At 41.2% G+C, this 21,223-nt stretch overlaps 2 protein-coding genes across 3 annotated transcripts; both read right to left on the bottom strand.

Annotated features, from left to right (window-relative positions):
* Positions 1–812: 812 nt before the first annotated feature.
* Positions 813–2,387, bottom strand: LOC131003757 (PTI1-like tyrosine-protein kinase At3g15890). 2 transcript variants are annotated; one of them, XM_057930306.1, is made up of 4 exons: positions 2,218–2,387; positions 1,951–2,095; positions 1,588–1,850; positions 813–1,513 (listed from the first exon to the last, which is right to left on the bottom strand). In XM_057930306.1, exons 1-4 carry the CDS (start codon positions 2,277–2,279, stop codon positions 949–951), a joined length of 1,035 nt encoding a protein of 344 aa, XP_057786289.1. In that variant the 5' UTR covers positions 2,280–2,387; the 3' UTR covers positions 813–948. The 2 variants fall into 2 exon arrangements, with proteins under 2 accessions (XP_057786289.1, XP_057786290.1); XM_057930307.1 differs by having other exon boundaries at positions 1,951–2,086; positions 2,218–2,386.
* Positions 2,388–17,728: 15,341 nt separating this feature from the next.
* Positions 17,729–20,975, bottom strand: LOC131003750 (uncharacterized). Its single transcript, XM_057930298.1, has 3 exons — positions 20,150–20,975; positions 17,844–19,960; positions 17,729–17,764 (listed from the first exon to the last, which is right to left on the bottom strand). The coding sequence occupies exons 1-3, from the start codon at positions 20,973–20,975 to the stop codon at positions 17,729–17,731; spliced, it is 2,979 nt and encodes a 992-aa protein (XP_057786281.1).
* Positions 20,976–21,223: the final 248 nt, after the last annotated feature.

Below are 21,223 nucleotides of genomic sequence, written 5' to 3'. Positions count from 1 at the left end.
AATCATTTATATTTTATACACTTAAGAGTGTTTTTATTCTAGCCCTCCCCTATATATATATATATATATATATATATATTTGAAGCGGGAAAATATTATAAATCACGAGTTGTCGTCCATTACAATATTCCCCAACCAAGAAGGGAAATTCTCAGTTCAACACATGGGACTAGAAATATTTTGAGCAAATTGAGCTAAATAATAGACTGCTCGATTGGCCGAATCGATACACTTGTGACACTCCCACTAAGAAGTTCTCAGGAGCCACACGCAACATACCACAATTGTCATCAGGAAGGTACCTGCTGTCTTCCTCCGGTGTGGCCATTATAGATTATAGCTAGATTGCTTCAATTTGTTATTTTGATCAGTTTAGAATCAATTAATTCATTCATTCAAGTAGTAATTTTGTGTAATATTTTTAAATTCAAAACTCTTCGTGATAAAGTTTTTTTACCGGGTGAAATTCCTAGTTCAGTGGAATTAATTGAGTTCATCAACGTCGTTAAGTTAAGGCAGCCTGCATCATGTGTTATAGAGACTAAATGCATCAGTCATTGTAATTTGATTAGGGACGTTGAAGTTGCTGACCACCTGTAAGATTTTGTCTCAAGTAACAACAACGTCTTAATTCGTGGAAAGATCAATTAATTTTGACATTTTTTTTATATTTCAGTAAGTGTGTGTTTCTCAAAAGAATAAAATTATAAAAAAAATAAAGTGTTTTTGGCACTCGAACAGAAGACGATATATAACTCGGGAAAGGTATCATAACTTTCTTGAATAAATTTGGAAAAAAAAAAAAAAAAGAGTTAGATAATGTATTATTAACAAAAACTGAAACCGGAACAAATGGTATAATTACATTTCCTGAAGAACTCCTCCGATCCATCTCAACTATTAATTATAAGCACAAACCTGCAATTGAATCTGCATAACATGATATAATCATATATCTTCCTCTGTGTGATGGTCGTATTCTTGATCATGAGTAATATAGTTTTGAATGCGTATCTCTGTGTTGCTACTATTCTTGAGCCAGGCCGCCACCTCCAGCATGCTGGGCCTATTCTCAGGCTCCCCATGGGTGCATCTGAGGGCGATGGCGATGACTCTCTTGAGCTCGTCCCGGTCGAAGCGGCCCTTGAGCCTGGGGTCGGCGATCTGCTCAAAGGCGCCCTTGTCGAGGAAGGGAGTGGCCCACTGCACGATGTCGCGCTTGACGCCCCCGGGCAGCTTCTCCAGGGGCTTCCTCGCGCTGATGATCTCCAACAGTAGAATCCCAAAACTGTACACATCGCAGCTCTCCGAGACTTTCCCCCACATGGCGTATTCCGGGGCTAGGTAACCTAGGGTTCCTTTCACCCTCGTCGTCAGATGACTCACCCCTTCCGGGATCAGCTTCGCGAATCCGAAATCCGCTACTTTCGACTCCAATTCCGAGTCCAGCAGCACGTTGCTCGCCTTTATGTCTCTGTGTATGATGTGAGGGTTCGCCTCGTGATGCAAGTATCTTCACAATAATCCAATCAATAATCCAATCAATTTCTCAACTTCACATTTTTAGATAAGATTTGAATTACTTACGCTATTCCCTCGGCCGATCCAATGGCGATGCTCATCCTTCGAGGCCAATCCAATAGGCTTTCGGGAGCAAGTTGTCCGTGTAAATGAGTGAGCAAGCTATGATTAGGCATATAATCATATACTATTAGCCTTTCATCTCCGCCGGCATAGAATCCTCTTAACCCTAACAAATTCTTATGCCTAACCCTACCAAGTATCTCCACCTCAACAGCGAACTCCATCTCTGCTTTCGGACTCATCGCCTTCAGCCTTTTTACCGCCACCTGCAACATCGGTATAATTTTTTTAGGGTTTCTCTTTGAGCTTTTCTATTTGTAGTTGAAGGGTGATGAAATTTAAGAAAATTAAGTAGATATCAATTGCCTCGACTCCTTTACTTGTTCGGCCCCAATAAACGCTTCCAAATCCGCCTTCACCGATTTTGTTATCGTTGTGAAAGTTGTTTGTGGCGTGGACCAGCTCTTTGAGTGTGTACATCTCCCATGGATAGTCTCTCTGCCTGCTTGAGCTACTTAATTTTTATATCAAAAAATTAACAAGAAACATCTTGAAAATATTAAAGGAGCACTTAAGATTATAGACATAAAAGGATATATATCAATCAATAATAGAAGAAGTGAAGTTACGTACCTGCTCGTAGGTTGTTTCTCAATCGAGACGCAAAAAAGACATTTGCAGATAAAGTTCATCATGTGTCTAATTTCTGTGGATGAAGTAAGCTGGGAATTGAAGGGCTAAGCCCACAAAAAATGGAAGAGGTTAGGTGTATGGGAATCTAAAGGAGAAGGCAACAAGACGGCAGGCTATCGAGTAAATCAATGCCAAAGTTAATGAGAAGAGTTCCACCGTCAAGGACAAAATGCAGCCTTGGAAGTCAAGGACGACCATATAATAATATACTCCTATATCGTAAGCGTATGGAATATATTTGTTCATGTTTTCGGACCTTTTCAACATGACTTCACTTTCTTCTTTGTGAATTACCTTTGTTTATTTCACAAATTTCAGTTTTTCTGAAGGGAAAATGCACTTTGTCCATCTGTCGTTGTTGGACCGTCAGGCCTGTGCAAAGTTAATTTTAGTCAGAGTTGAACATGTATGCATAGTTATTTTAATTAATTTTACAAGAATAAATACATAACCGGAAATTTGTATGTACGTGTTCGTCCGCACCATGTGGATTAAGGTTTATGAGTGATTTATTATTATTATTATTATTATTATTATTATTATTATTATATAAGATTAGGTTATACTAAGAATGTCAGCTTTCGTGAGAAATAAGAATACTGCATAAGTCAATATATAATGTTGCATAACCTATAATATAATACTGCACAAATTTTTACGTGGACTCGAATCTTGCAAGGAGCAAAATTTTTATCTAATTAATTGAATTTCGTTATGCAGTCATTACAACTAGCTTATGCAAGATATATATTAGCTTATGTTGTCCATTCTCATTTGATCTTCAGTATAAAACTGCATAAATAAATTTTTACTGGGTTCGAATCATGGATGAAGCGAAAATTTTATCAAATTAATTGAATTTCGTTAAGCAGTCATTACAAGCATTTTATGCAACATACTAGCTTTCTCACCACAATTTGTCCATTTTCATTTGATCTTTTCCATATATATATATATAGGGGTAGGTTCTAGTGAGATTGCTATTTTTCGTGAGACTAATGAATAAGACAATATACAGTGTTGAATAAGGTAGTATATAGTGTTGAATAACTATATTCAAAAAATTAGTAAAATTTTCGCTTCCTCTAGGTATCGAAACCAGGTATTTTTTTCCCCTCCAAATAAATATCGGTCATAAAATATATTAAATCACCGCTTATAAATCAATATAATTAAGATCTCATCACATATAGGGATCTCATTAAAATGATCATCTATATATATACACGTGTCTTAACATGTCCAAATATTTAAAGAATACACTATAGTTAGACTCTACCTAAGCTCCAAGATAATATAATCTAGGTTTCTTGACAAATCCTGTGCTTTGGCTATGCAGAATTATCAACTACAATCCAATTGTCACCTTGTCTTCGTCTAAATGGACTGGATGATATCATAACCCATAAATAATTTTATTAAATAAAGTTGTTTCATGTTAAAGAACACACAAACACACACACACATATATATCTTTATCTTTCTACTTTCAACTTCATTTATATTTAATATTAAAAAAAAAACTCATCTAACAAACCATTTAAAAATGAGTGGATTTTTAAAATGGCCACTTTGAAATAGTAAACTTAAAAATTGTCCACTAAAATAAAAACATAAAAAAATGGCCACTGTTACCAAAATACCCTTCCACATTTTTTGACTTGGGGGAATTGGGGAGGGGGAGCAGTGGGGTTTGAACCCGAGACCTCACTGTTCACACAGAGGAGATCGCACCGCTTGGTATCCCCTTGGGGACAATACCCTTCCACATTAAAAATTAAAAAAATGGCCACTTTACATCACCCCTTTAAAAAATCCCGCAATTCACAACCAGTGTGAATTCGCAACCAAAAATTTTTGGTTGTGAATTCACAACCAGTCGAATTCTCAACCAGAATTTTTTGTTTGTGAATTCACAACTAGTCGAATTCACAGCCAAAATTTAATTCACAACCAGTCGAATTCACAACCAAAAATTAATTCACAACTAGAATTTTTTGGTTGTGAATTCACAACAAACGAATTCACAACCAAAATTTAATTCACAACCAGATTTATGTTAGTTGTGAATTCACAATCAGTCGAATTCACAACTAGAATTTATTTTGGTTGTGAATTCAAGTAGTTATGAATTTGAGTTTTTAAAGTTTGAATTCACAACTAAAACTAGAATTTATTTTGATTGTGAATTGGAGTTTTAGTTTTGAATTAATAGATCTGGTTGTGAATTCAAGAATATTAAATTGTGAATTCATAGATTTGGTCGTGAATTCAAAAACATTAAGCTGTGAATTCATAAATTTGGTTGTGAATTTAAGAACATTAAAAAAATAATTATACAGCTCAATCAAACTGTGTACAACACCAAAATACAACAACTCAATCTACCATCAAAATACATCAATTCCTCTAAATCAACAATCAAAATACAACAAAATATTATCTGAATCAATTCAATCTACAATCAAAATACAACAATTCCTTCGAATCAACAATCTCAGCATTCAATCTCCGAATCAACAATCTCAACAGATCTTAGAATGAAAATCATTCACATACGTCTCAGATCTAAAGTTTTTTTCAGGGAATTAAGACAAAAATCCCCAAAAATATTCAGATATGGAACTAGGGTTTTTTTTGCCTGGGAAAACGCGTCGCCTCTGAGCGGTGCCGCTGCACTGCGCCTTTCCGCGCGCTCGCCGCTCCTCCGCTCGCTGCTGCACTGCGCCTTTCGAGCTCGAACTCGTCGTCTCCGCCGGCCAGGCACTCGGCGATGGTCCCCCTGCAGCCGGATCTCATTGCCGGTATCATCCATCCCGCGGTGGAGGGATCGTCGTCCCCCAACAGATCTGCAGAAGAGGCAACAGATCCTAACCTGCCTCCTCCACCACCAAAACCTCCACCAGCTCCAAAACCTCCACCAACACAGAGAGAAACTAGAAAATTATAAAGAATCTGTCGAGGGAGAGAGAAATCGAGAGAGATCTGTCGAATTGAGAGAGAGATCGAGAGAGATCTGCTTGAATTTGGATGGCCGGCGGATCTGGCTTCACTTCGCCAGAGAGAGATAAGGGTAGGGGTGAGGGCGACTGGATTTGGGGGAGCTAGGGCTCAGGCGCCGGAGCTCGAGCAGAGATGGAGAGTTGTTGAGGGCGGCGGCTGTAGCAGGAGTTGTGGTCGCCGGAGGAGATGAGAAAGAGGTGTTGTGCGTCGCGGTGGTGGTGGCTGTGCGGTGCTGCCAGAGATTGAGTGGCCGCGCGGCGCTGCGGACGGGCGGCGGACGGGTGGCGAGAGGGAGAGGGAGAGCCGAAGGGAGAGAGAGAGAGAGAGAGAGAGAGAGAGAGAGAGAGGATTGAAGGTGTGGTGTGAATTGTGACCGGCTATTTTTTACAATTTTTAAGTGGGGGGTAATTTTGTACTTTTACACAAAAACTGGCCATATTTTAATGTTTTTATCCTATAGGCTAAATTTTAATTTTGCTATATGAAATAGGCTAGTTTCATATATTGACACTTTAAAAATTGCCTAGTTAATAAATTAATTAACTTCCACACTTCTGATGGACAAGGAAGTATATATATTAGTTTAGTACCATTATTTTTTAGTAATATTAATTTAGCATCATTATTAAGAAAAATAAAATACTACATATGCGAAAAATAAAATATTGGAGTTAATTTAAATGTGTATATTAAATTTAGAGTCAACTTTTGAGATAGTCATATTAAACAATGAAACTCAATATTTGGCCTCCTATCTTAAAAACACAAATTTTGGCAATTTTTTACAATTTCGAATTGTCCTGTCCTTAATTTGGGTGAACTGGATCGGATTGGGCGTGCGGGTTTGGGTGGTACATTTGGCACTAATGTTATCATTTGTGCCAAAAGTACCAATAGAAAGCAAAATAAAAAAAATTTAAAAAAAATACTAAGTAATTTGGTACTTTTGGCACAAATGAGAATATTAGTGCCAAAAGTACCAACATAAATAATTAAAAAAACTAAGTAATTTTGTATTTTTTGGCACTAATTTGATACTTTTTGCCAAATGATAATATTAATGTCAAAACTACCAAATTTATTGGTATTTTTTTGTTCTAAGTAATTTGGTACTTTTGACACAAATTATAATATTAGTGTCAAAAGTACCACCCGCACCCAACTCGATTTGTTCTGGCCAAATTAAGCGTAATACAATTGAAAATTATAAAAAATGACTAAAATTTGTGTTTCTAAAATAGGGGGTCAAATATTAAGTTTCATTACTCAATATCGCTATATGAATGCACATTCTCTTCAAGTTATTTGAACTATGTATGCGTCAACCTAGGTTGACCTAATTAATTTTGGGCGGGTTCTTTACCAAGCAAATTAAGATATTTGACTAATAGTCTTAGATTCATCTGCAGTCTAAACATGTTATATGTGATCATACTTTGATCCTGACCTCATATCTAATTGGAATTTTGGTTGTGCAATTTATCAACTTGACGAGACTATGAGAAAAAATTGCGGCCCAATTAACATACTTCCTAAAAACACCATCTTTTAACTAAACTATTTGGGCCCCTATATGTCACTTGAAGTTATAGATCCAATTCTATATATTTTATTCTTCTACGCAAGACTTTGGGGACTCAAAAGTGAGAAAAATAATTAATTACCCTTTTCTCTCTATTGAAAAGTTCAAGGCCGACGGAACCCTTTCGAGCACAATAAGATCGGCCCGTTTAATCTATGTTAATATAAGAAATATCTTATTTATAAAGTATAGATGGCCTATTATACACTTAATCTTTTTTTTTTATGGAATTATACACTTAAAATTTAGAAATAATTATATTATAAAATAGCACTACCTCCGTCATGTAAAAATAGTCCTACAAGGAAGCGACACAGGTTTTAATAAAAATAGTTTTAATAAAAATGATTAAGTATGATTAAGTATGTATCCTCTGTAACCCTAGCCGCCAGGGCTGCGAGAGTGAAGATCTCTTTTCGCTGGAAAAGTGTTATTCCTCCATCGTGGGAGTGTAGTCTCTTGCTGCTGTGAGTCGAACCCTTGCATCACCATGGATTCTGAGGAGATTGCAAAGAGAATCTCAGCCCTGCGGCTGTCATCTAGCGCAATGGGCAAAGCTATCACCTTAACCACGACGGAGGCGGAAAACACAAAGAATAAAGCTGCGAAAATGATAATCGGGAAGATATTCGATGATCGAAAGGTAAATCGTGAAACCCTCCGTGAACAATTACCCCTGATTCTTCAGCCCCGCGGCCCTATGGAGGTTGAAATTGTGGGTTTCAACATTTTCGTCATTTCTCTGGATCTCGAATCTGATTTGAAACGAATACTCGAGGACGGCCCTTGGCACTATTTCCACCATCTAATGCTACTTAAGAAGGCAGATCCGCTGCGTGCGGCCACTGATACTGTTTTTTGATGAAATAACTATGTGGATCCAACTTCACAACCTCCCCATCACCTGTATGGATACGTACTTTATCCGACGCATCGGCGAGCAACTAGGAAAAGTTGTGGAAGTGGATAGCAAGAATGGAGGTTTATGTTTGGGAAGGTATGCTCGAGTCAGGGTTACTCATTCCCTTGATAATCCCCTGAACCAATGTGTCCCGATAAAGAATGAGCTTGGTGCAGGGGAAACTCTCGTCCTTGTGCTATATGAAAAACTCCCAGAAAACTTCTGCTTTGCGTGTGGCCGAATCGGACATCATCTCAAGAACTGTGATTGCGACAATGAGTTGAAAGCTAATCCCATCTTTGGCAACTGGCTCAGGGCAGGACGAGGGGCTGATTCGCGGCCCAACCCCCCGACAACTAAACCGACACCACCTCGCAAGGAAAGAGGAGCCCTTTTGCCACCAAGGGCTAACCCAAATGGGCCGCGCCCTCCCCCAAGAGGCGCTATCAGTACCACCACAGATCGGGAACAGTCCCCGGAACAAAATACCATTACAGATCTATCCAAAATGCTGCCGTCCATAACTGATAAAGAGAAGGAAAAACTTCTGATTGACGAGGAAGATATGGACATCATAGTCGGCACGGGCACAAGTGAAAACTCCGCCACCCCCATGGTGATTATCCCCACTGATGCTCTACCTCGGGCGAGTACACCTAAAGTCAATGGCTCACCAGGCAAGGACGAGGACCGAGAGCTACACGAAAGGGGCCGGCGAGCACCTACCACACCCACAGATAGCCCAAGCAAATTAGCGGGTAAGCGTGTAAAAAACCCATCCCCGAAACCAACCCATGCTAGAGCAAAAGAGATCCTCCTTAGTAGTAGTCCAAAGAAGAAATATGGTAAAGGATGGAAGAGACGTGCGAGACAAACGGGACAGGGGACCACAGACAATGAATATGTTCTGATAGAAGTGGGAAACAAAAGGAAAGCACAGGATGGTGAACTGATGAAGCCCAGCAAAAATTCCAAAAAAATTCATTTTCGGAAGGATGAGAAGCCACACTCCGAACCACTTAAGCTACTAACGGCGGAGGCTGCCGAGCAGCCCCGCCGATCGCCATGAGTTGCCTCGTCTGGAATGCTCGTGGGATGGGGAAACCACGGGCATTCCATGAACTACGCCGGATGGTAACCGGCTATTCCCCAGATTTACTCTTCATTTGTGAAACAAAAATTGGAGCAAATAAATGTAGTAGATGGAAATATATTCTACAGCATGAGGGCCACTTTATTATTGAACCCAGAGGGGCCAGTGGGGGTTTAATGTTGTTTTGGAAAAGCCACATGGACGTGGAGATCACTAACTACTCCATGGGCCATATTGATTGCAGGGTCAAGATGGATGACAAAAGTTGGCGGTTCACGGGCTTCTACGGACACCCCGATCAAAACCAGAGACATCACTCTTGGGAACTGTTAAGAAGGTTGGCAGATCAGGGAAGTGAAACCATACCATGGGTAGTTGGGGGAGACTTTAATGAGATTCTTAATCAAAAGGAAAAGCATGGAGGACAAAAGAAGGCTTGGCGGTTTATGGCTGATTTTCGAAATTCTATTGAGGCGTGTGGACTTAAGGCGATCAAATGCGATGCAAACTTTACGTGGCATAATCAGAGGTCAGGGGATGATGCCATCTTTGAACAACTTCATAGATTTTTAATCAATATGCAAGGGGTCCTCGCCTTTGGCGACTCCCCTGCCCGAGCTCTGGATAACTACGGATCGGACCATAGGGCGATCTTATGGCGCGCTGAGGAAAAAGAAAAAGGATCTTCAGCGGGAGGATACAAGCGATTCTACTTCGAGCAAAAGTGGATGCTAGCCGACAATTTCAGTGCTGACATTCTCATGAATTGAAGGATTAGTGGAGGCTCTTCGATCCAAGAACGACTTTTACAGTGTCAAAGGTACCTCGACAAGTGGAAGAGGTCCGAGTTCAACAACCCTACTTTGAAACTTGAAGAACTGAGGAAGAAACGGGCCCAACTTCTCAACCGCTGTACTAACAGAGGTTCTAACACTGAGCTGCGAGAGATCAACACTAGGATTGAGCGCCTTATTGACGCCGAGGAGACGCACTGGAAACAATGCTCTAGAGCCAATTGGCTGGGTTTGGGAGACAGGAATACAAAATATTTTCACGGCTTTGCTTCCGAGCGGAAAAGAAAGAATACGATCAAGGGGCTCCTGGATCCTTTTGGTATCCTAAAAAAAGATGCAAGAGATATGGCAGGTATCATTCAGAATTACTTCCATGATCTTTTCAGCTCTTCTAATCCCAATGATTCAGATATCGACATCATCAGTCAGAGGGTGACAAATAGGTTCAGTGATGAAGATATTCGTTTTTTGGCTGAGCCATTCTCCAAAGCTGAGGTCTGAAGGGCTGTCTTTCAAATGAATCCACACAAGGCCCCCGGGCCGGATGGATTTCCACCGATTTTTTTCCAAAAATATTGGGGAGAAATCGGCGGGGAGGTGACAAAGGATGTGCTCCAGATTTTGAATGGAACAGGATCAGTGAAGGAGTGGAACAAAGCTTTGATCGTCCTTATCCCAAAGATCAAAGCTCCGAAACTGGTGAAAGACTTCCGGCCAATAAGCCTTTGCAACACTATATATAAGATTGTGGCAAAGGCCCTTACAAACAGATTGCGCAAAGTTCTGGGCAGCGTCATCGATGAATCACAAAGTGCCTTCGTTCAGGGGAGGATGATATCCGACAACATCTTAGTCAGATATGAATGCATGAACTAGCTCAGAAATCAAAAGGTCGGCAAACACGGATTCGCAGCAGCCAAACTTGATATGAGCAAGGCATACGACCGCGTCGAATGGGACTTTCTAAAGGCCATGCTTACCACTCTCGGTTTCCCTAGTCAGTGGGTTAGGCTGTTAATGGACTGTGTCACCACTGTGGATTTCTCCTTTGTCATTAACAGTAAGGTCTATGGGCAGGTCATCCCAACTCGTGGCATTCGACAAGGCTGCCCTCTGTCACCATTCTTATTTGTCATTTGCGCCCAGGGTCTTTCATCCATTCTCAACAGCTACGAGTCTCAGAGGCTCTTTGACGGCCTTCGTGTCGTGAAATCCAACCCGGTTGTGTCGCACCTCTTCTTCGCAGATGACAGTCTTCAGTTCTTCAAGGTTAAAGCCGAGGGAGTCGCTGCTATTAAGGAAGCGCTGGAGCTTTACTCTACGGCATCCAGACAGCTGCTTAACCTTGAGAAATCAGCCATCACCTTTAGCCCATGCACCTCTCCAGCGGATATGGATACGGCAGGGAGCATTCTGGGCTTCCGTGAGACTCAAGGATTCGCAGTTTACGTGGGACTCCCGACTTTTGTGGTTCGACAAAAGCGGATTCAATTCGATTACTTAAGGGAGCGGGTGTGCAAAAAGCTGAGCAAGTGGAATAACAAACAATTCTCAGTCGGAGGCAAAGAGACTCTCATCAAATTCGTCATTCAGGCCATCCCAACTTATACCATGAGCTGCTTCAAAATTCCGGATGCTATATGCAAGGATATCGAGCGTGCTTGTGCAAACTTCTGGTGGGGAGAAACTGTACAGGGCAAACACATGCATTGGGCCAAGTGGGATATTCTTTGCTCTCAAAAGTCAAAAGGCGGGATGGGGTTCCGTAAGGTGGCAGCCTTCAACAAGGCACTCCTCGCAAAACAATTATGGCGGCTGATAAAATTTCCCAACTCTCTGGTTGCTAGGGTGCTCAAGGGATGATACTATAAAGGTTGTGATATCATGGATGCAAAGATTACGGCAAACGCCTCATACGCTTGGAGATCTATCATCTGGGGCCGGGAACTTCTTTTTAAAGGCTTACGGTGGAAGATTGGCAACTGCAAATCGACAAGGGCGTTCCTTGATCCGTGGATCCCGGGAGGCGGGACTGGCATCGCTGCCCGCATCCCCCCTTGCAAAGAAAACTTGAAGGTAGCTGATCTTATGAGACCGTGTGGTAACTGGAATGATGAGAAGCTGGCTGAGTTCTTTCTCCCTTATGAGGTTGCTAATATTCTTACCATTCAAATCAGTAATTCAGAAAAAGATGATGGACGATACTGGATCTTTGACGAGAAAGGAAGCTATTCGGTGAAGTCGGGCTACTTATGTGCAGTTGGCTTCTACCACACCCATGAAGCTACGACGTCGGACCGGAAAGGGTGGTGGAATTCAGTTTGGAGCTCTAATATACCACCAAAGGTCAGAATTTTTATCTGGAGAGCTTCTCTTAACCTTTTAGCCACTGAGGATAATCTTCGCCGACATCATATTCCCACAACCGGTATCTGTCACTGGTGTCAACGGGAGTGGGGGACCACCGTTCATTGTCTCTTTGCGTGCGATGTTGTAAAATCTTTTTGGAAACTCTCGAAGTGGTGGCCCTCTCTTAAGCCAAAGCTCCATCTCCAAGTTGAGGATTTATTGTGCTTAATCCTTAAGGAATATGGCTTTGGATGGTCTGGCGCAATCTTTGTGATCTGAAACATAATGGGAAACAATGCAACTGGGAGGAAGCACTTTTTGAGAGTGCTAATTTTTTGAAAGCTTTCCAAGAAGCCAAGGCCCGAGTACATGCTCAAAGCCAACTTCTGCCGAGAGAGGGAGAACATCGCTGGAAACCCCCTCCTAGAGGAATCCTTCGGCTGGATGTTGATGTTTCGATTCATGAAGGATGAGCCATTGTTGGAGTGGGTTTTATTGTTCGTGACCATGCTGGAAAAGTGCTTGCGGCTGTGGCGCGCCGTATTGGGAGGACGGAGACCACGCTGATGGGCGAACTGCACGCTCTTCTCCTGGGTATCGGCTACTGCATGGAGCAAAATCTCGGACCGGTGGTAGTGTACTCGGACTCCTTGCTTGCGGTTCATGTTGTCCATGATCAACACAACGGCTCGGACTCCCTCTGCGACGAGCTTTATGAAGAGTTTTTGTATGCTAAAGATTATCTTGTTTTAGACTTTTGTCATGCTCGTAGAGAGGCCAATCGAGCCGCTCATTGTTTGGCAAACTTTGCCACTTGGCATTCTGATGTAATGGTCTGGAGATCAGATTTTCCGAGCTGGCTCCAGGAGATTGTACATCGAGATTATGAATGAAAGACCCTTCCTTCTCTCAAAAAAAAAATGATTAAGTATGTTATGAGTGGAAAAAAGATCTCACCATAAAGGTAGTGTTAATAATGATAATTAATTGTATTGTGAATGGAGATAGGGTTCACATGTGGTAGCTAGATAGGTAATCTATAGAAGGTAATCTATTGTGGGGTAGTATCCATAAATAGAATAAGACTATTTTTTGTAGACACTCCAAAAAGAAAAATTATGACTATTTTGTAGGAGTGGTGGAATATTTTCTCTCTCAGTCCTTCAATTGAATGCTCCTTTAATAATGACACGTTGTGACGTGGATGTTAAATTGATTAAAGTGGAGTAAATATTCCAACTTTTTATGGGATTGTGTGAAATTATTTTACTAAAAATAGAAAGGGGTAAGAAATTGGGGACAAAAAAATGACAAAGGTGTATGAAATTGGGGGATTGAGAGAGTATATGCATATTCCCTTTAATTAATTAGTTGTAAATTTTCATGAAAAAATGAGGGATAAAATAATATGTTCTTTTAAAAACAAGATAAAAACAAGATAAAAACAAGATAAAAACAAGATAAAATGAGGGATAAAATAATCTCTTATTTCTTTTTTTTTAGAAAAGATAAAAACAAGATAACCATTTCTTCTTCCGCTATTTTAGTTTAAGAATGAATAATATTATCACATCAATACGGCGCGATAATACCATTCCTTATTAAAATGAAAAGAAGCAAGAAAAAAATGGTGAAATGAGAGAAAGAAGAAGACAGACTTAAAGGTAGAAAAAGATTGCATCCCTTATTCCTTATCATAGCTACAGAAATTTATTATAAAGGATAATTCATCGCCTTTCTAGCAAGATTTGATCCAGATCATTTTTTAGCAGAGTAGCCTCCACAAATTTGAGGATTTAACTACTAAAACAATATATAGAGAGAGGAAAATATAATATATGAACAGTTTTTAATATTTAGATTCATCAAAATCTACGATTAATTCATAATTTTATGGGATGAATTTTATGTTCGAATCTTATAAATAACGAAAATTTTAATTTTCACAATTTTGATATTTATACGGAGAATTTATACGTATTTTTCATAGAATTCATATATATCTACATACGATTTCTCTATGATTAAATCTCAACCGTTAGATTATGGCTAAATTAATGGTGTAAATTTATTTATTTTATACTCGAGAGAAAAATGATACGCGTATTGACTTAATAATAGAGTGGTTAATGTCTAAGGTTATAGGTCTTGGATTTGAGTCAATCGCAGCGCGATGTTTAAATTTATTTATTTAATTATTAATTTATATAAAAAAATGGGAAAGGTGGGAGAAAATAAACCTAAAACTGTAACAAATGCAACCAAATTCAATTATTAATTAAACTAGACGGACACAATTGATCTTTAAATTAAAATTAGGAGTAATTTGTAATACCTAATTATATTTGCGTTAATTAGTCATTTCCGTGCATAAGGTCGCATGCAGGAATACATTATACATGCATGCATAAGATAAATAGTTGTATGGATAAGATTTAATTATGTGAGATTATTGCGTAATTAAAATATGTAAAAACTAGGGATTCAAATTTTAATTGTAACTAGTGGATTAAATGGATCATGGGTGATTATTAATTCTTAATTCTCATTAAAGATGTAAATCTCATTTTATCTGCATTAATTAAATCCTTCAATAAAATGAGAATGGAGAAATACTCTAAACCTTTTTATCATAATTATATACAATAAATGCATCATCTTGATGGATGAATGCAGTATTTGGAATCGAATTCTTGAGGGAGCGAATATTCTATTTGTTTTGGATGAGTTGAATTTATGAGTGAATTTATTAATTTATAAAAAAATACATTGTTGTCACCTTCTCAGTATTTTTTTTTTTATTTTTCACCACATTTGTTCATTCTTGATCTTCTTTATAAGGAGATGTTCAAATAAGAACCACAATAAGAACAACTATTTTGAACCATTCGATCATCAAGATCTACGGTAGATGCATTACATAAAATTACCAATGACACTTTTAATAACATAAACTTATATTTTCTTAGAGTTCAAATTTTTTGTAAGTCACTAACTTAGGACGCTTTGCAAAATTAGGTCACATTTTTTCGAGCTTGCAAATTTGAGCCATTTATTATTAATTTCGGCATAACTAATTATAAAAGCAAATTAATAATGTGGCTCAGTTACGCCGAAATAGCCCGATCGGGCCCAAATATGGCTCATTTACGCCGAAATTAATAATAAATGGCCCAAATTTGCAAGCCCAATAAAATGTGGTCTAATTTTGCAAAGCGCCCTAAGTTAGTGGCCTACAAAAATTTTGAACTCTATTTTCTTATAAAAGCAAATGATACTTTATATTAAAATAAAGGGTTAAGTATCAATTTAGCCCCTAGCGTAGAGGCCCTTGTAGCCAATACAACCCTATGCGCAGAGGTGTCTCAACTAAACCCCTATAGTCCATGTTTTGCGTCAAGTAAACCCCTCCGTCTAACGGAGAGTTAACTCCGTCTGTCTTTTATTTATTTTTTCTTTTTTTTATTGCGTGGGGCCCTCACCACCAGCTGCCACCACCACCTTCTTCTCGCCGTTGATACGGCCACCACGACCACTCCCTCTTCTCGCTCTTCCTTTTCCCCTTCAAAAACACGAAAACCCCCAAAATTCCCTAGCTTCTCTTTCTCCTCTTCGATTTCCGGCTACCTAGCCGCCGGAGCCACCGCCTCCCTCCTTCAGCTGACAGCTACGGTCAGCCGGACCGTACCCATCGCCGCCTCCCTCGTCTGACTCTCCAACTCATCGCCTCCGCCCCTCTCCTTGACAGACGAACAGCAGCAGCCATTGGCTACCACCGCCGTCGATCTCACCATCTCTGGACCACCGGTCGACCTCAAAGGCCGAGGCCGCCGTCGCTCCCTCCGCCGGATCCTCCCCTTCCTCCTTATGCCGCCTTCGGCCCTCCAGATCCAGTCGGCCGGTCTCCCTCCAGATCCATCCGCTCTTCCAGATCCAGTCTTCCTATCGGCCGGTCTTCCAGATCCAGTCGGTCTTTCTCGCCGCTTCTTGTTGGAGTTTCAAGCGAAGTCAGGCTGGTGGCGGTGAGGGACGCAGGGTCCGGCGGCAGCGCACGGCACGGCGGAGGGTGTGGGGCCTAATCGCCGCTGTGTGCTGGTTTGATCGGAGGCGGCGGCCATCCCTCATAATATTTTTCTTCATAAAATCTTGATTTGGAATGGTGTCAACCACTTTGGTGAGATAGGCGGCCGCGGCTTGTCGCCGCTGCGACGCCGGAGTTTCGGGGAAGGGGTGAATTCCGGCGTGTTTCCGGCGAGCTTGGTGAAGAAGATGGTGTGGGTCCCACCACCAATAAAAGAAAAAAAAATAAAAAATTAAAATAGTTAACGGAGTTAACTCTCCGTTAGACGGAGGGGTTTACTTGACGCAAAACATGGACCTTAGGGGTTTAGTTGAGACACCCCTGCGCATAGGGTTGTATTGGCTACAAGGGCCTCTACGTTAGGGGCTAAATTGATACTTAACCCTAAAATAAATGATACATTACCAATGACACTTTTAATAACATAAAATTATACTATTAATATATGCAAATGATATTTTTAATAACATAAAATTATAAAATTAAATGATAATTTGTATAAAAATAAATACTCCCTCTATCCCATATAAACATGCATAGTTTTCATTTTTCGTTCGTCCCATAAAAACATGCAAGTCCATTTATAATAATAATTCTCCTACTAAACATCACAATCAATGTGAGATCATTTCTCCACTCACACTAAACTTTATAAGATTTATTCAAACTTGTGCCGTCTCATACTATGCATGTTTTCATGGGACCGGTGGAATAATACATTACAAATAACACTTTTAAATCAAAATGATACTCCCTCCGTCCGTCTTCAAATAGCCCTAAATTTTTCGGCACGAAGATTAAGGAATGTGTGATAAATTAAGGTGTAAAGTGGTGGTAGTACCATCCAAAAAGTAGTGTTAAATACTTCTAAATTTAGGTTAGGTCATTTGAAGTGGGACCACCCAAAATAGAAATAGGGTCATTTGAAGCGGGACGGAGGGAGTACTTTTCAGATGGCCGAGAAGGGTGGGGTCAGAGTGAAAAAAAGAAGTAAACCGGTACCAAACCAGGCGAGCTGAGCCGGACATGACCTTCCGCTCCGAATCCGAATGTATATGAGAATTTCCCTAGATAGCTGAAATAAGATTTTATTAAAAGAAAAGAAACTTTACAACGGAGAACGAAAAACCCTTGAAAGCACAAAGCTGCAGACTAAGGGCCGAGCCTCGTTAAAACCTCGTAACAGCTGAGGAAAAAGAGTACTCGTCAAGGACCAAGGTTGACAGAGCTGAGTTAGGAGGTCTCAAGGATTCCGGCCGAACCATTACCCTTAGGCCTCCCGGCTCACAACCGATCCAGAACCAAGAGAAAAAAAAACCAAAAAATTAAGCGAAACGAGTAAAATAGGGAATAGAAACATCCTCCTTGACAAAATCATTAAGACCAGCAATGGCATTAGGCCAAAAACCCTCCTCCGAAGCTTGAGAAGCCAAAAAATCCGCCGATCTGTTGCCTTCGCGAAAAATGTGAGAAATGCGCCACGTGAAAGTATGGAGTTTGGAGAGAGCAAGCTGCCACCGAGGCTTGAATCTCCAAGGAACTGTCTCAGATAGCGACTGAAGAAGCTGAACCACGTAAGAAGAATCCGACTCAAACCAAACTCTTTCCCAATTTGCGCGATGTGCAGATTCAATCGCAATAATAATAGCTAAAAGCTCTGCTTCGAACGCAACCCCATGGCCGCCTGAAAAATGATAACAACCAAGAACGTCGTTGAAGGCATTCCTAAAGACGCCCCCCGCATGAATCCTCCCTTCCCGTACCGAGCCATCAGTATTAACTTTAATCCAAGACGGCGGGGGAAAGTGCCAAGCAACGTAAATAAAGGAGAAAGGCTTCCTGGGTTGTCCAGCGATGGAAAGATTCTTAAGAATGAGAAGATCAGTAACCGAGTTGGCCATAGTGCCAAGGACGAAATTGTTGGCATCTTCACAAAGAAAAACCCTGACCTGCTTGAGAATGAGGTGGCGCGAAGGTGTTAAATTGTTGTGTATGATGTTGTTGCGGTGAGACCAGAGACTCCAAAGGAGAGAGACCACCCCAACTTTCCACAAATTGCCAACTTGTTTGCTGTTTTTCTGGTGGATAGAGAAGCGAATCATGCTGCCCACATCCAACGGCAAAGTTTGCTCAATCAAAAACCAACGAAAGACATCCGCCCAAATAGAAGCCGAGAAGGAGCAGTTCAACAGAACGTGATCCATCGTCTCTTCTGCTGCCGAGCATAAAGGGCAGCGGTTAGGCCCCTGAAAACCAAGAAGGCGATTCATATCAAAGGTAGGGAGCTTGCCAACAATAGTGCGCCAGACAAAGAGAGATCGTCGAGCGGGGATAAAAGGGGCCCAAATCCAGGATCCCCAGTCGACCTTAGGGAACTGAGGTCGTATGTGAGCAAAGGCCGAAGCAGCAGTAATGTTCCCGAAACCCGAGTGAATCCAGGATCTGTCGTCCGCCAATCCAGGAATGGGGGTAGATATGATGTCGAGAGCAATGCGCGGGAAAGACTGAATAAAACTATAAGTGAGGTGCCACTTATTATTAAAGTAGAAGTCTGAAATCTTCTGAGAAAAATAGGGTGTCATGAACTCCGGAATATGAAGTCTGTCGATCAGCCGATACCCGAGCCAATTATCTCTCCAAAAATAAATCGTATCACCATTCCCAATCGTGCAGAAGGTATCCGAAACAATCTCCCGAATTGTCTTTCTAACACCAGTCCAAATCGACGAACTCGCCCATTGGGAAGCCCAATCCATGGTCTGAGTGAGATATTTCTGACGAAGCAGCCGATAACCGAAGCTGTTCATGTTCAGAATATACCAACCTAGCCGAAACATGAAACTATTATTGATGTCAGAGAAAGATTTGACTCCAATGCCGCCCTGTTCCTTCAGAGCGCGAGCTCTGATCCAACTCACAGAAAAAGAAGGTTTCTTCATAGTACTCCCAGTCCAGATGAACGATCTACAAGCTCTGTCAAGATCATGCAGAAGTTTCACCGGCCATTTATAAACAAGCATACTATGTACCGCAGCACTGTTGATAACAGAAGAAACTAAGCAGAGCCTGCCCGCCATAGAGAGTTGACTACCTTGCCACCTAGGGAAATGTGCAAGAATACGATCAAAGATAGGTCGAAGTTTAGCGGAAGAAGCACGACCCGAGAAAATAGGCACTCCCAAGTATGTGAAAGGCATGGAGCCAATGTTGAAGTCCAAAATCCGTTGGAGCCTAGAACGTCGCCCAGGCGACACCCCTTTCCCGAAGTAAAGAGTAGACTTATTCTTGTTGCAATATTGACCAGAGACCGTGGAATAGAGCTGAATAATCGAGTCAATCATAATGCAATTACGCTTGGTGGCCTGACAGAACAGGAGCACATCGTCAGCGTAAAGCAGATGAGAAGGGAAACTCAAAGATCTCGAGAAACGCATGCCGGCGATTAAACCCCGATTACCAGCGTCCAGAAAAATACGGCTAAGAACATCTTCCGCCAAGGCAAAAAGAATGGGAGACAAAGGATCTCCTTGTCTTACTCCCCGACTGCATTCGAAATAGCCATAGAGAGCACCATTGAACCGAATAGAGATGCGAGCCGAGCTAAGAATAGTTTTGATCCAAGAGCAGAAAATATTTGGGAAGCCAAACTGTTGAAGCACGAACAGAAGAAAATCCCATCTAAGCGTATCAAAGGCCTTATGAATGTCGACTTTAAGAGCCATGTTTTTGCCGTGTAAAGATCTCTCCATGCAGTTCGCCCCTTCAAAGGCAAGAGTGATGCACTCATGAATAGAACGTCCCAAAATAAAGCCAAATTGGTTGCTGGAGACGATGGTGGCAGCAGCAGCATTCAGTCGGATCGCCAGAATCTTGGCAATAACTTTGAAAAAGAAATTGCCAAGAACGATGGGCCGATAGTCAGAGATAACCTTGGCATTAACTTTCTTGGGAAGAAGGCTCAGAGTATTGGAATTGAGACCCGAAGGGAGATAATGATGAGTGAAGAATCTTGTGATGGCGGAAGTGAAATCATGCTCAATAATATCCTAAGCGGAACGATAGAAAGTACCTCCAAAGCCATCCGGGCCGGGAGCGCTATCTTTGTCCATAGCAAAGACCACCGCTTTGATCTCCGTCGCAGTCGGACAAGTAACCAAAGCCGATTTATGATCCAAAGTGAGGCTACTGGTGATATAATTAGTAATCCACGAAAGATCGCCCCCAGGATTGATATCCGCCGCAAAAAGAGCTTTATAAAAGTTTTCCACATGAGACGCCAAAGTGTTATGATCTTCAACCAGGACGTCGTTAATCTCAAGATGCTTGATAGTATGGCTAGCGCGCTTCATTCTCAACATGTTATGATAAAACTTTGTATTTCGATCGCCATCCTGGAGCCATCGAATTCTACTTTTCTGGCGATGTAGGTCCTCTTGCCGAGAGAGCATGACCGAGATAGAGGCTTCAAGCTCAACTTCTTGATCAAAGAGCGCGTCAGAGTAGCCAACATTATCGATATGTGCCTGAAGAGAAGAGAGCTTATTATAGAGCTCTTCAAGCGAAGTGTTGAAGTTCCCAAAAGTGAATTTATTCCAAATTTTGAGCTCTTTCCTCAAACGTTTCAACTTGTGCATCATACGCACCATGGGGCAGTTCGTGTCAACAACAGTAGCCCAAGAACGCTGAACCATTGGAATAAAATCAGAGTGAGAACTCCACATGTTCAGGAAACGAAAAGGACGGGCGCCATAGGAATTAGGAGGAGTGGAACATTTAAACAAAATAGGAGCATGGTCAGAGCCAAGACGAGGCAAAACCCGACTCTCAGTAGAATGCCATTGCGTAGCAAAATCCTCTGAGAAAAGAGTGCGGTCCAGGACAGACTCAGTGGTCATAGGAAATTTTCGCCTGTCCGTCCAAGTAAAAAAAGGCCCAGAGGTGGGAGCTTGAATGAGAGTATGACGATCAATGAAAGCTTGAAAATCTCTACAGGAAGCACGGCTGGGAAACCTGCGTCCACGCCGCTCATGAGCTCCAAGCACAGCATTAAAGTCCCCAAGAATCACCATTTGAGGGACCATACAAGAAGAGATATCATCCCAAAGAATCCTGCGAGTGATATAATTACAACTTCCGTGAACAA

This window comes from Salvia miltiorrhiza, unplaced genomic scaffold (assembly GCF_028751815.1).
Source record: "Salvia miltiorrhiza cultivar Shanhuang (shh) unplaced genomic scaffold, IMPLAD_Smil_shh original_scaffold_266, whole genome shotgun sequence".
NCBI lineage: Eukaryota > Viridiplantae > Streptophyta > Magnoliopsida > Lamiales > Lamiaceae > Salvia > Salvia miltiorrhiza.
This window is presented reverse-complemented; position numbering and strand designations above follow the sequence as displayed.